The sequence below is a fragment of the Lithobates pipiens genome, unplaced genomic scaffold (genome assembly GCF_037356315.1).
Source record: "Lithobates pipiens isolate NorthernLeopardFrog02 unplaced genomic scaffold, aLitPip1_a1.2 Scaffold_8, whole genome shotgun sequence".
NCBI classification, from domain to species: Eukaryota; Metazoa; Chordata; class Amphibia; order Anura; family Ranidae; genus Lithobates; species Lithobates pipiens.
In genome coordinates this window covers 243,409,648-243,423,893 of record NW_027507903.1, presented here as the reverse complement: position 1 = coordinate 243,423,893, position 14,246 = coordinate 243,409,648, and the positions used below count along the sequence as shown (strand labels likewise).

The window sequence follows — 14,246 nt, the reverse complement described above, 5'->3', positions numbered from 1 at the left end:
GAAACACCGGGTGAATACGCAGCGATTCTGGTAATTTCAGTTCATAAGCCACATTATTAATTTTCCTGGTGATTGGGAAAGGACCCACAAATCTTGGGCCCAGTTTTCTAGATGGGCATGTTAATTTTAGATTCAGAGTAGATAACCAAACCAAATCTCCGGGTTTTAGATCGAGCTCCCCTCTCCTCTTTCTGTCAAAAACTGCTTTGTTGCGCTCTTGGGTTCTTGCCATCGTTTCTTGAAGCAACTTGTTATTGGTGCAGAAAAAGTTCAAAGTTTCTTGAGCTGCTGGAACCGTGCATTCCGGGATATTGGCTGATAAGAACTGAGGGTGAAAGCCATAGTTCGCAAAAAAGGGAGATTGATTAGTTGCAGAATGAACAGAGTTATTGTAGGCAAACTCGGCAAGTGGTAAAAGGGATACCCAATCGTCTTGCGAAAAAGAAGAATAACAACGCAAATATTGTTCAAGGGTCTGGTTTGTTCGTTCGGTCTGGCCGTTGGTCTGGGGATGATAGGCAGAAGAAAACGAGAGATCAATTTTCAAGGATTTACATAAAGCTCTCCAAAATTTTGATGTAAATTGTACTCCACGATCGGAAACAATGTTCGCAGGTATACCGTGGAGTCTTACAATCTCCTTAATGAAGATCCTTGCGGTCTCAGGGGCAGAAGGTGTACCCTTCATGGGCAGAAAGTGAGCCATCTTGGACAATCTGTCAACCACCACAAGGATAGTGGTAAAGCCTTCTGACGGTGGTAGATCTACAATAAAGTCTATGGAAATCATTTTCCAAGGTCTCTCCGGGATGGGGAGTGGTTTCAGCAACCCCCAGGCTTTGGCCTTGCTACTCTTGTTCTGGGTACAGGTAATGCAAGATTCTACATAAAGTTTACAGTCTCTTAGCAGCTGAGGCCACCAGAAGGTACGTTGGAGAAGTTCGGCGGTCTTGTGTACCCCAAAATGACCGGCCAGCTTGTGGTCGTGGCAAGACTTAAGAACAGCAACCCGTAGTTGTTGGGGCACGTAGATCTTATTTTCATGCCATAACAAGTCATTGCTAGAGAGTAAGGTGGTGTTTGAGAGATGTGAAGCTGAAGATGAAGCCTCCTTAAGTTGGGATAGAAGATCTTCCTGGAGCATAAGGAAATTTCCGGGCGCAAGGATGGTGTCTGTGGGTTGAAGAACTTCGGGTTCGCTGAACATCCGGGATAGCGCGTCGGGTTTGGTGTTTTTCGATCCGGGCCTATAGGTAATGTGGAAGGAAAATCTTGTAAAGAAAAGTGCCCATCTGGCCTGACGTGGCTTCAGTCTCTTAGCAGTCTTTAAATACTCTAAGTTCTTGTGGTCAGTGTATACCAGAATGGGATGAGCTGCTCCCTCCAGGAGATAGCGCCATTCCTCCAGTGCAGCTTTGATAGCAAGTAGTTCCCTGTCCCCGACATCATAATTCCTTTCCGCTTCAGACAACTTACGTGAGAAGAACGCCACCGGATGCAATAAGGCCTTGGGGCCCTGTCTCTGAGAAAGGACTGCTCCCACTGCAACTTCGGATGCATCCACCTCAAGGATGTAGGGTAGCACAGAATTAGGATGCTTCAGGACAGATGCTGACACAAATTGTTCTTTAAGGGAAGAAAATGCGGCTTGTGCCTCCGGAGTCCACTGGAACTTGATACCTTGTCTCGTTAATCTGGTGATTGGAGCGATGATTGTAGAAAATCCCTTGATGAATTTTCGATAAAAATTCGCAAACCCCACAAAGCGTTGAATTCCTCTCTTATCAGTAGGGGCTGGCCAATCCAGGATGGCCGAAACTTTTTGCGGATCCATCTTGATTCCATCCACCGAAATAATCAGCCCCAAAAACTGAATGCTGCGACGTTCAAACTCGCACTTCTCAGGTTTTGCGTACAAGCCGTGTTGGCGAAGCCGAGTGAGAACCTTCTTAACGTGTTCCCTGTGAGCTGGCAGAGAGGGGGAGAAAATTAAGATGTCGTCCAGGTATACTATAACAAACAGGTCGAGAAAATCTCTAAAGATATCATTCACAAAATGCTGGAAAGTCGCAGGAGCGTTGCACAGCCCAAAGGGCATTACGAGATATTCAAAGTGTCCGAAGCGGGTGCGGAAGGCAGTCTTCCATTCGTCCCCACTTCGGATACGGACCAAATTATAGGCTCCGCGCAAATCCAGTTTTGTGAAGATACTAGCTGATCCAAGGCGCTGGAATAATTCGGGTACCAAAGGCAATGGGTACCGGTTCTTGACTGTAACTTTATTTAAGTCCCGGTAGTCAACACAAGGGCGGAGAGAATGGTCCTTCTTTTCTACAAAAAAGATTCCTGCCCCAGCTGGGGACGTAGAAGGATGTATGAACCCCTTTTTCAAATTGTCATCAATGTAAGGCCGCGTACACACGCGCGGACTGTTCGCCCAACTTTGTCCGTCAAACAGTTTCGGCAAACAGTCCGCTCAAACTTAGCATGGACGGACATGGCCACACACGACGGACGAACAGTTTGCTGAAACCGTGCGCGATGACGTGAACGGCACGTACGACGGGACGAAAAATACGACGTCCTATACACTGCATTATAGCTTTCGGCGTGAAAATCCTTTCTGAGCATGCGCGCAACTTTGTTTGACGAACAAGCCTACACACGAGCGGACTGTTCGCTGAAACAAGGTTTCAGCGGACAGTTTTACGGAATTTCCGAAAAACCTTGTCCGTCAAACTGTCCGCTGAAACTGTCCGCTGAAAGCCCACACACGAGCGGACTGTCCGCCCAAACACTGTTCAGCGGACAAAGTTGGGCGAACAGTCCGCCCGTGTGTACGCGGCCTAAGTCCTGAGAGTCTCCAATTCCACTTCTGTTAAGGGAAATATTCTCCCGAAAGGGATTTCGGCTCCGGGAAGGATCTCAATTGGGCAATCGTAGGGTCTATGAGGGGGAAGTGTTTCTGCCCCCTTCTTGCTGAACACGTCCAAGAAGTCATGGTAAGCCTCAGGAACGTGCTGGCGCGTCTCAACGTCGGTCTCCATACACATTAAATGGGGTGAGACCTTAATTGATTCTTGGAAGCAGTGTTGACGACAGTAGGGAGAGAAAAAGTAAATGTTTCCGGTGGACCAGTCTATTTGCGGGTTGTGTGCCCGGAGCCAGGGCATACCCAGTATGATAGGAAAAAGGAGAGATTCAATAATGTCCAGGCAGAGTTGTTCCTGATGGTTACCGGAAATAGTAGCAGTCAAAGGACATGTCTCCTGTGTCACTGGTCCTGATTTGATAGCTGACCCATCGGCAAGGTGTACAGACAACCCCTTCACCCTGGGCCGTAAGGGCACTTGGAATTTTTGGGCAAACGATAAGTCCATAAATCCACTGCACGCTCCAGAATCAACTATTGCGGGGACTTGAATGTTCCCTCCGGGTAGCTGAAGAGAGACGGGAACAGCCAGGTGAGTAGCATTACTAGGCACAGCAGGTAAAACAGGAGAAAATACAGAAGAATGCTTACGGAATTTGGCAGGACAGGATCTCACGTAATGTCCGGGTTCCCCACAGTAAAGACACAGATTGTTGAGCTGTCGGCGTTGTCGTTCCTCGGTGGTGAGCGTTGGTCTAAGTAAGCCCAGTTGCATGGGTTCAGGCGTGTCTGCAGCAGGATGTGCAGGGGGATTAGGTACACGGGGTAACATCCAGACTGGTCGGGACGGCCCGGCAGTACGTTCTGCTCTCCGTTCTCTCAAGCGTCTGTCTATCTGGATGGAGAGGTTGATAAGGGCTTCAAGAGTTGCTGGGACACCCACCCGGGCCAATTCATCCTTTAGAGGTTCAGAGAGTCCCATGCGAAACTGGTATCGCAGAGCAGCATCGTTCCAGGTAGTATCGGAACTCCAGCGCCGAAATTCAGACGCATAGTCCTCTGCCGCTCTGCGGCCTTGCTGAAGAGAATATAAAGCTGCTTCCGCTGTGGCCGCCTGTTGAGGATCCTCATAGAGCAAACCCATGGCTTGAAAAAAGGTATTCAGGTTATTAAGGCAGGTTTCTTTTTGCTCCAAAAGGCGGTGGGCCCAAGCCTGGGGCTCATCCAGTAGGAGGGAGATAACAAAACCCACCTTAGTGGATTCTAGAGAGAAAGTTCTGGGTTGAAGTGCAAAAAACAGTTCACAGGCATTGCGAAAAGCTCTATACTTGCTGCGATTTCCCGAAAACCTCTCCGGGGTTGGGACCTTGGGTTCAGGGGGCAACATAACCACTGATGGCGCAGAAGAAGTTCCCGACACGGTAGGGCCTGTGGTAGATAAGACCTGGACACGCTCTTCCAACCGAGAATAGCCTTCTTGTAGAGATTTAACAGCCTGGGTAAGTCCAGCAAGATGACGGCATAAATCATCCATGGCCGAATCTCCCTGCGTGGGCTCAGACATGGCTGCCTGATACTGTCACGTACCTTTAAGCAGAGCCCGGAGTGCAGGGAGTGGCCTCTCGTAGACCTCTGACTCGAGAGACCCTGGTAGTGGTGACAGGGGCTCAGGAGCACAGAGGGGCACAAGTGCCTGACTGGATAGCAGGTGGTAGAGGCAGAAGACCGTTGAAGGAGGAGGTGTATTGTAGTCCGGTGTCAGAATGCAGGCAACGGTGAGATAAGGTTCAGCAGACAGCAGAAGGGTTCCTGTAGTCCAGCAACGGCATACAAGTGATTGCAGGAAGTGACAAACAACGGAGGGGTATTGTAGTCCAACAACGGATGCAGGTGCAATGGATAAGCGGAAGTGGAAGAGTCCAGTAGTCTGCAGCCAGAGGTAGAAGGCTACAAACGCAAAAGGAGTACAGCCAAATATTGCGGAGGACTGGGAGGTGTCCTGTAGTACAACAGCAAGCAACTTACAGTTGACGGATGGTGTAACAGTCCAGGTCAGGCACAGGCGGGCAGATCAGGTACAGAAACGGAATCCAGAAGAGTAGTCGGGTACAAAGCCAAAGTCGGGGGGCAGGCAGCAAACAGCAGAGTTGGGAACAAGCCGGGTTCGATACGGATCAGGATACAGGTACAGGTACAGGTTCAGGTTCAGATACGGATCACCAGGAAGCACAGGAACGCTGTTGATCAGGCAGCAAAACACTGAAGCATGGCTCCAGTTTAAATAGCGCTATTGGCGCCAATTTGCGTCAAACGACCGCGCGCGCACCCGCGTGCGCGCTCCCGCGCACGCGCGCACCGCTGATCGCGGTAACGCTCCTGAAACTGGGTAAAAGATCTTCTGCGACTTTCGCCGCTCGGACGTCCGTGAGGAGGATCTTCCTGACACTCTGTCATTTTGCCAGCTGCATGCTCACTCTCCTGGACTGCTGCTGCTGCTACTTGGCCCTGGCTATTCCTCCCCACAGAGGGGCCAGTCTGGGAGCGGGATTGTTGTGCTCCCCCAGCCTTCCACCCTTCATTGTTGTCTGACCTGGTGTATGGGCGAACCGCTCCAGCTTGGCTGGTTTCCTTTTTCCTTTGACACTTGCTAAAATTGTGGGTATAGATAACCACTATGGCAGTAGATTAGAAAGGATGAGAGTGGATTTACATCCAATTATGGTAAGTTGTCCAGATCCTGAAGCTGCAAAGCAGCCTCAGACCATCACGCTACCACCACCATGTCTGACTGTTGGTATGACGTTCTTATTATGAAATGCTGTATTCATTTTATGCCAGATGTAACGGGACGCACACCTTCCAAAAAGTTAAATTTTTGTCTCATCAGTATACAGAATATTTGCCTAAAATTCTTGGGGATAATCAAGATGCTTTTTTGTAAATGTGAGATGAGCCTTTGTGTTCTTTTTTTCAGCAGTGGCTTTGGCCTCAGAGCACTCTCATGGATGCCATTTTTGCCCAGTCTCTTTCTTATTGTTGAATCATGAACACTTACCTGATGCAAGTGAGGCCTGCAGTTCTTTAGATGTTGTTCTGGATTCTTTTATGACCTCTTGTATGAGTCGTCATCATGGTCTTGGAGTAATTTTTGTAGGCCAGCCACTCCTGGGAAGGTTCACTATTGTTCCAAGTTATCTCCATTTGTGTATAATGGCTCTCCCCGTGGTTCACAGGAGTTCCAAAGCCTTAGAAATGGCTTTGAAACCCTTCCTAGACTAATATATATATTCATTAGTTTGTTTCTAATCTGTTCTTAATTTTTTTTTAGATTGTGGCATATGTGGCTTTTTTTGTGATCTGTTAGCATGCTTCACTTTGTCAGACAGCTTCAATTTATGTGATTTCTTGATTCAACTGCTAGAAATCAGGCCTGGGTGTGGCTTTCAAAAAAATTGTGGTCAATCACAGTTCGTTCATGATTCCACACGGGAGGGGGCAGTTACTTTTTCACATATGGCCAGGCAGGTTTAAACAGCTTTTTTCCCCTTAATAAATTAAATAATAATTTAAAAAGTGCATCTTGGATTTATTTGGGTTATCTTTGTGTAATATTAAAATGTGTTTAATGATCTCAATCATTTAAGTGTGAGAAATATGCAAAAAAAAATAAAATAAAAATCAAGAAGAGGCAAATACTTTTTCACAGCACTGTATTCCATGTGTTATATAGCGCCAACACATTACACAGTGCAAAAAGTTAAATAAAGTGACTTGTTTATTTCTAGCTGTCCATTCAACTTTCAAGTCCTTCCTGTCCAAATCCTATGTGCATAATGGAAAGACATTTAGTATTCACTATGGTACTGGACAACTTCTTGCTGTGATGGGAAAAGACACACTGCAGGTAAGAGGCTTTGTCACAATCAAGATAAGATGTGTAAGTTTGCTTAAGTATATGTGAACCCTTATCTTGTAAAACAACCCATTCAGTTTATAACAGAAATGAAAGACAAATACATTTTTTTTTTTTTTTGTGATTACATAATCTTTTTTCTCACCTGCATAAGGGACTTTGTGAGCTAGGGGTGGAGAAACAGCACTACACTGATCTTCCCAGTGAATGGCTGTGCAGGTTGGTGTGACAGCACAATTCTTGGCCATTGGAGGACAGGCACGCTGTTCTCCAAGCACAGTCAGAAAACTGACCATGTTGAGATGATTGTGCTCTCATACAGTTGTGCTCATAAGTTTACATACCCTGGCAGAATTTATGATTTCTTGGTCATTTTTCAGAGAATATGAATAACACAAAAACATTTCTTTCACTCATGGTTAGTGTTCGGCTGAAGCCATTTATTATCAATCAACTGAGTTTATTCTTTTTAAACCATAATGGCAACATAAACTACCCAAATGACCCTGATCAAAAGTTTACACACCCTGGTGATTTTGGCCTGATAACATGCACACAAGTTGACACAAAGGGGTTTGACTGGCTATTAAAGGTAACCATCCTCACCTGTGATCTGTTTGCTTGTAATTAGTGTGTGATTGTGTATAAAAGGTCAATGAGTTTCTGGACCCTTGCATCTTTTAGCCAGTGCTGCACTGATGTTTCTGGATTCTGAGTCATTGGGAAAGCAAAAGAATTGTCAAAGGATATGCGGGAAAAGGTAGTTAAACTGTATAAACAGGAAAGGAATATAAAAACATATCCAAGGAATTCAGAATGCCAATCAGCAGTGTTCAAACTCTAATCAAGAAGTGGAAAAAGATGGGATCTGTTGAAACCAAGCCACGGTCAGATAGACCAACTAAAATTTCAGCCACAACTGCTAGGAAAATTGTTTGGGATGCAAAGAAAAACCCACAAATAACTGAAGATGAAATACAGGACTCTGAAAACATGTGATGTGGCTGTTTCAAGATGCACGATAAGGAGGCACTTGAAGAAAGATGTTATAACCTAAAAACCGGGGTATCTGGCGCTACCTATGATTAAGTAAAAATTAGATCAAGTATAGAGTAGAGATACAAAGTGAGTATTTTTATAGTCCCTAAAAATACCAGCAATCTCATAAAATGCTCTCTATATCTCAAAGGCCTATATCAGATATCCTATTCCCACACTAATGGGAATATTAGCCTCTATCAGGGACAAGGTTCAATAATCCCAAAGACTGCTGGGCGCCAGGAGCTCTATGTGATTTAACCAATGTGAACCCTATGTGACTTTAACAATAAAATCACATAGATAATCTTGGGTGTGGCCGGGTCCGGAAATAATACGCACTTGTATCAGAAGGACCTAGACCTCAGCTTCCAAAAGGTGCTTATGTGCAAAAATATATAGAAATATGTGATATGGTGCTCACATGCAACTTATGCCAGAAATCGCATAGATGTTGGTGCATGTGAACTCATCCAGCAACATCTCACCCTCACGTATAAGCAAATCTACTCCTAAAGTGCAAATGTGAAACAGATTAAATCAAACATACAAAGTGCGTGTGCCTATATCCGAAGTGAATCAGAATTATAAAGTGCAAATTATTGTAAACATAAGCTCCAAATCTTCCTAGTGAAATACCCAACCACAAAAAATATATTGAGTAAGACTGAAAAATAAATAAAATGATTAAAAAATAGAAAATAGTCAGAATCTAGATAAAAAAACTGAGTCTGAAAACAAGAAGAAAAAAGCACAAAACAAACAGGCACCACACCCTAGATTGAGGTGTATATAGAAAAGACATAGAAATCATAGGCCAAAAACCCTATCACAAAGTGTAAATATATATTACAGATCAAAAATCCATATATAAAAGGAAAAAAAGGAAAAAAGAAAAAATGAAAAAAATCCAAAATATAAAAATGTATGGATATGTGTACCACACCACCCTTAAAAAATATATATAACCAAAAACCAAGAACCACAAAAATTAAAATAATATATTAAATGTCCATTGTTGAACAATTTTCTATTGTGCAAGTCCAAAAATTATATTCATAAGGTGACTTTCGTTCTTGCTGTATATCCTTCAAAGTGACTTCCGTGCTCCCCCACAAGGTTCCCCACTCACCAGAAAGATGCACCCCAGCTGGGGTAATTCGCCTTTAATCAGCCTTTTGAAATTCCGGCTCCTTGCCCATGTAATCCTTCACATCCAGACAGGGGTTCCGTTTATCCCTCATAGGAAAAATATAAAGTCTCCATAAAGTAGTATGTATATACTTTAGAGAAGCACTAATGGTTTATTTAGGCAAAAAACAGTTTATTTCCACAAAAATGTATAAAAATATAAAAAAATATCAAAACAAGCTACGTATAGCATATATATGTATATGATAAAATATAGTCCAGGACTTGAAGAAAGATGGGCTGCATGGTCGAGTCGCCAGAAGAAGGCCATTACTACACAAATGCCACAAAGTATCCCGCTTACAATACACCAAACAGCACAGAGACAAGCCTCAAACCTTCTGGCACAAATTCAACCATAAACGCTACATTTGGAGAGGAGTCAACAAAGCCTATGATGAAAGGTATGGCGGTGGATCGCTGATGTTTTGGGGATGTTTGAGCTATAAAGGCACAGGAAATTTGGTCAAAATTGTTGGCAAGATGAATGCAGTATTTTATCAAAAAATACTGGAGGAGGAGGCCACGGCATGGGAGAGAGCGGACGTGCTTAAGCTGAGCTCTGTCTGACCCACTCCTCGTTTAGCCACCTGCAGCAGCTTTACACCGCCGCACACCCGCCGAACAAGATGCCATTGCGGAGGAAGCAGTCCCCGCCACCCCGGAGGACCCCACGGCTACGTTCAAGCTCCCTGGATGAATACTTTGCCAGCGGAGGCTGGCAACATGGTGCAGGATCCAAGATGGCGCCGGGTGAGTGCTGACAAGCCGCACACGCGGCACCCCTGATCCCTTCACCACGTCAGCCACCCTCCTCACCTCCTCCACCCTCTTCACCAGGCTCCAGGGACACTCCTTTCAGCAGCCCGAACTGAAATTACACACAAGAGAGTAGCAGCAGTGCCTCTCACAGGTCCCCACATAGCCCTCACATAAGATCGACTGGGCCTCCCTCTTCTAGTTCTAGGGCTATTCCCCACTCCTGGGCATAGAGACATGGAAAGTGCTCTGGATGAAGGAGACATGCGATCCCACATACTAGCCCTCCTCACCTGGGCTGATCTGGAGGGTTTTATGACATGAATGGAAAAGGCCTTCAGAAAAGACATTGAAGACCTACAAGCAGACACAGCCCATATTGGGGGTAGAGTAGAGGCCTTAGAAGCATTGGTGGAAGACATCACCCCTACCCTACAGTCTTTACAGACATGCTGCACAATGCAAGATCAACTTATCGATTCCCTGCTTGACCAACTTGATGATGTAGAAAAGCAGAGTCGCAGGGTTAATATGCGCATACGCATAGCTTGATGAGCGTCATAACACAATCAGGACTTGATACCATGGTTTAAATGCATAACCGTCCCCCCCTCCCTGTTGTTGGGCATAAGTTGATGATGTCATAGGATGCTTGCTACTGAAGGTATTCTAGGTCTCTCTGCACTCACGATCGGGTGCTCAGGCTTAACCTTTATGTACCCTCCCTTGATCTTGTAAGTACTGGCTTTTGTTGTTTATGTTCTTCTTTTTATTGTTTGTTATATTGGACAAATAAAATAAAGATTATAAAAAAAAAAATACTGGAGGAACATTTGTATTCATCAGCCAGGAAGCTACATATGGGACATACTTGGGCATTCCAATATGACAATAATCCAAAACACAAGGCCAAGTCGACTTGTCATTGACTACTGCAGAATAAAGTGAAGTTTCTGGAGTGGCCATCTCAGTCTACTGACCTCAGTATCATTGAACCACTCTTGGGAGATCTCAAATGTGCAGTTCATGCAAGACAGCCCAAGAATTTACAGGAACTGAAGGCTTTTTGCCAAGAGGAATGGGCAGCTTTACCATCTGAGAAGATAAAGAGCCTCATCCACAAATACCACAAAAGACTTCAAGCTGTCATTGATGTTAAAGGGGGCAATACAATAATAAAAAAGAAGCAGTACAAAGAGAACAACAGAAAAACAATAGAGTGGGATCCAAGTTCAAATAAAAGCAACTGATTGATTGGTAAAAATGTAAAGGACATTTACAGTTAAAATCTGGTAGATCAGTTGGGAAGCAGAGGGCACCAAGGACAGACACCATGTTCTGCAGAAAACTCCACCTCGCCAAAATCTCCAACCTTGTCACTTCCAGTGACTCTCCAGCAGCAATAATTGGAGATTTGGATGAGTTGGCTGTTTTCACAGAAACCAGGCAGCGCATACACTACGATACATAATAATAGAGTTGACATTGTTAGTCTGCCCACTAGTAACCAACAATATGGCCACCTCCAAGGCAAACAACTTTTTTCCTTCTGTCAAAACAGCCAACTTGTCATGTACCATAGTGTATACGCGCTGGTATTCTGTGAAGACAGCCAACTCGTTGAAATCTCCAATTATTGCTGCTGGAGAGTTACCAGAAGTGACGTGGATGGAGATTTTGGCGAGTTGGAGTTTTTGGCAGAACACCAGCATACAGGGATCTTTCTGTGACAACTGTCAAAAAAAGCATCAATGGACAGCGAACAGTTACTGCCCCTATGCCCTTTACGTAGCGGTTACCACGCGGCTGAGGACACTGTCCATTGCTGCTTTTTTACAGCTGTCACAGCAAGATCCCTGTATGCCAGCTATTAGATCAGGAGTTGCTGCTTCTTCAGCTTAGTCTGGTTATGTGTCAGTCCTGGTGTCCTCTGCTTTTCACACTGATCTACCAGATTTTATCTGTAAATGTATATTCGATTTTTTCCAATAAATAAGTTTCTTTTTTTCTAACTCCCGTGCTCCTGTTTTTCTTTTCTTTGAGCTGCACTGGATCAACCCGGATCTCTTTGTAGAAGCTGCAGGACCCTGTTACTCCATGAATCTTGGTTCCCTTGTGACCTGGATGGAACTTTTTGGTGCCATTGATTCTGGAACTAGAACAGGCTAAGGAAGTAAATACATAACTAACTAGTAAAATGAAAAAAAAAAAAAAACATAATTTTGGACAGCTCAGTTAATTGAAACATCTGTCTTTCTTCTGATATGCACCATACTATTCCAAGCATGTTAGGTATGCTGTGAAAATACCTTGAACAAATGGCTCCAGCTGAGCTCAGTTCATGCTGTACAAAACAAGGGTCATGTCAGCTCAAATTGTTTGATTGTGTAACAGTATGAAGCTAATGCAGGAAACTGAATTCAATTATCCATAGCAATGAACAATTTCTATGATTTATTAATATATGAAACTGGTTGTCAGGTAAAACTGTTCTTCATTTTGGTCTAGTTTTTGTAAATCTGCTCTTTAGTGGCTTCCCATTAAATTCTTCCTACATAATCAGTGTACTATATTTAATGTGCTGCTGCTAAAAGGTTATGGCTATTGATATAATTTTATTTTAAAGACTATCATAGTATTTCCAGTTATGTATGCAAGAATATTTACATCAGAATGATATCATTTGATAAAAACATTGTGCTGCTTAATCATAGAATTAAAAAGAAACAGCAGACAGAGTTGTGGGAGACATGGTAAACTTATTAATACTACAGAGTGCATGACAAGAGGTTACCTTCAGAAATTTGCTGTTCCTAGATTGAGAGTTCAGGTGAAAAGTCAAAGATCTTCTTTTTTTTTTCTCCAACAGATCAGCAACACGACCATAGTGGGGCAGGACTTTGGTGAATCAATCAGTGAACCCGGAAAAACATTTGTTTTTGCAAAGTTTGATGGGGTGTTGGGCCTTGGATATCCTGCACTTGCTGCTGGAAATGCAAAGCCAGTATTTGACCGGATGATGGAGCTGCAGCAAGTGGATAAGCCAATATTTTCTTTTCATTTAAATAAGTTAGTTGGCATTTAAAACATGTAAAACTTTTTGAGATGATAGAGATACTATATGTGTTTGTTTATTTATTCTATCTTTATTTATTTCAGAGATGATGATTTTCAGTATGGAGGAGAGCTGATATTAGGGGGAATAGATGACACCCTTTACAAAGGTCCAATTCATTGGATTAACGTCACAAAAAAAACTTACTGGCAAATAAAGATTGAAAAGTAAGTATTTTACAGCTACTAAATGACAATTTTATAACTATCAGTTTATGTACGTATGAGTGCATAACTGGGATCTAGGTTATACAGTGAAAGTCAAGACCGGGGCATCAAGGTGAGCAAATTATATATAGCTAAAAGGCAAGTGGTTTGATGTGCCAAATTTAAATCCTAATAATATCCTAAAATAATACTGGGATTATTGATGCATTTATTATTTTACCATTTTTTTTTAATTGTTATTACCATTTTTTATGTCTGCAGGTACTTGATTAAAGTGTATAAAAAACAAAAACAGAAAAATTAGTATTTGGCAGCTTACCAGTCCTTACATGTGGGGGTTACCAGTGGTAGCCCATCCATTAGGGGCGCTTGGGCACCGCCCCCTCTTTCCAGCCACCCCCCTATATGCAGTGGATAGATTCATGTATAGCAAGAATCTATCCACGGCTGATGCGGCTGCCCCCTATTCATGTGTCCGGCCCCTTTATTACAGTGGCCAGTTTTTTTTGTTTTTGAAGAACATGATTAGAGCCAAAGGCTCTAATAGGCTTCAAAATAGGGTGAACTCGGGATGCAGAGCATTGTGTCTGGAGCCCACTCAGGTGTGTTGCAACAGCAAATGAAAATTCACTGTTGCAACACTGATCCTCCTCCTGGCCAATCGGGAAGCAGGTATAATTGGGAAGCAGGACACCGGAGCAGCTTTCCCTGAGCCCACCACAGTGGAAGATGGCCATATCCGACCGCTGCTCTCACATCCACAGTAAGGACAGCGGATGGTGGTGGGAGGGGGGTGTGTGTTAGTGCCACGCTATGCGGGGGGTAGGTGGCAGTTGTGCTACTGCCACTCCACCGGCGGCCTGGGGGGTTGTTTGCCACCCCCACCAAAAAAAAAAACACCAGCCACCACTGGTGGTTTCATTTTTTTAAAGCTTTTTTTCCTTTTTATTCACCTGGTGATCCTAGAGAAAATAGTTGCTGTACTGTATATATGGTATAAGCGTTTTCAGTCTATGCTTGTGATTTGGACTGCAGAACACTTTTCTCTCTCCTTTCCTCCATAACATAGAGGGGAAGTGTTCTGTAATTCACGTTTCAGTGCAACAGAAACAGAGTTCACACAAAGTGGCAAAATCACTGAGGGATCAACAGGTATTTTGTTTGCACTTTTTAACACATATAACAAAATGC

At 43.8% G+C, this 14,246-nt stretch overlaps 1 protein-coding gene across 1 annotated transcript in view; it reads left to right on the top strand.

The window, feature by feature from the left end:
• Positions 1-14,246, top strand: part of LOC143960408 (cathepsin E-like) — a 58,115-nt gene that overhangs the window by 29,388 nt on the left and 14,481 nt on the right. Inside the window, exons 4-6 of the mRNA XM_077468995.1 lie at positions 6,658-6,776; positions 12,643-12,842; positions 12,933-13,055. Coding sequence (XP_077325121.1) covers positions 6,658-6,776; positions 12,643-12,842; positions 12,933-13,055 — 442 coding nt within the window. The remainder of the gene's footprint in view (positions 1-6,657; positions 6,777-12,642; positions 12,843-12,932; positions 13,056-14,246) is intronic.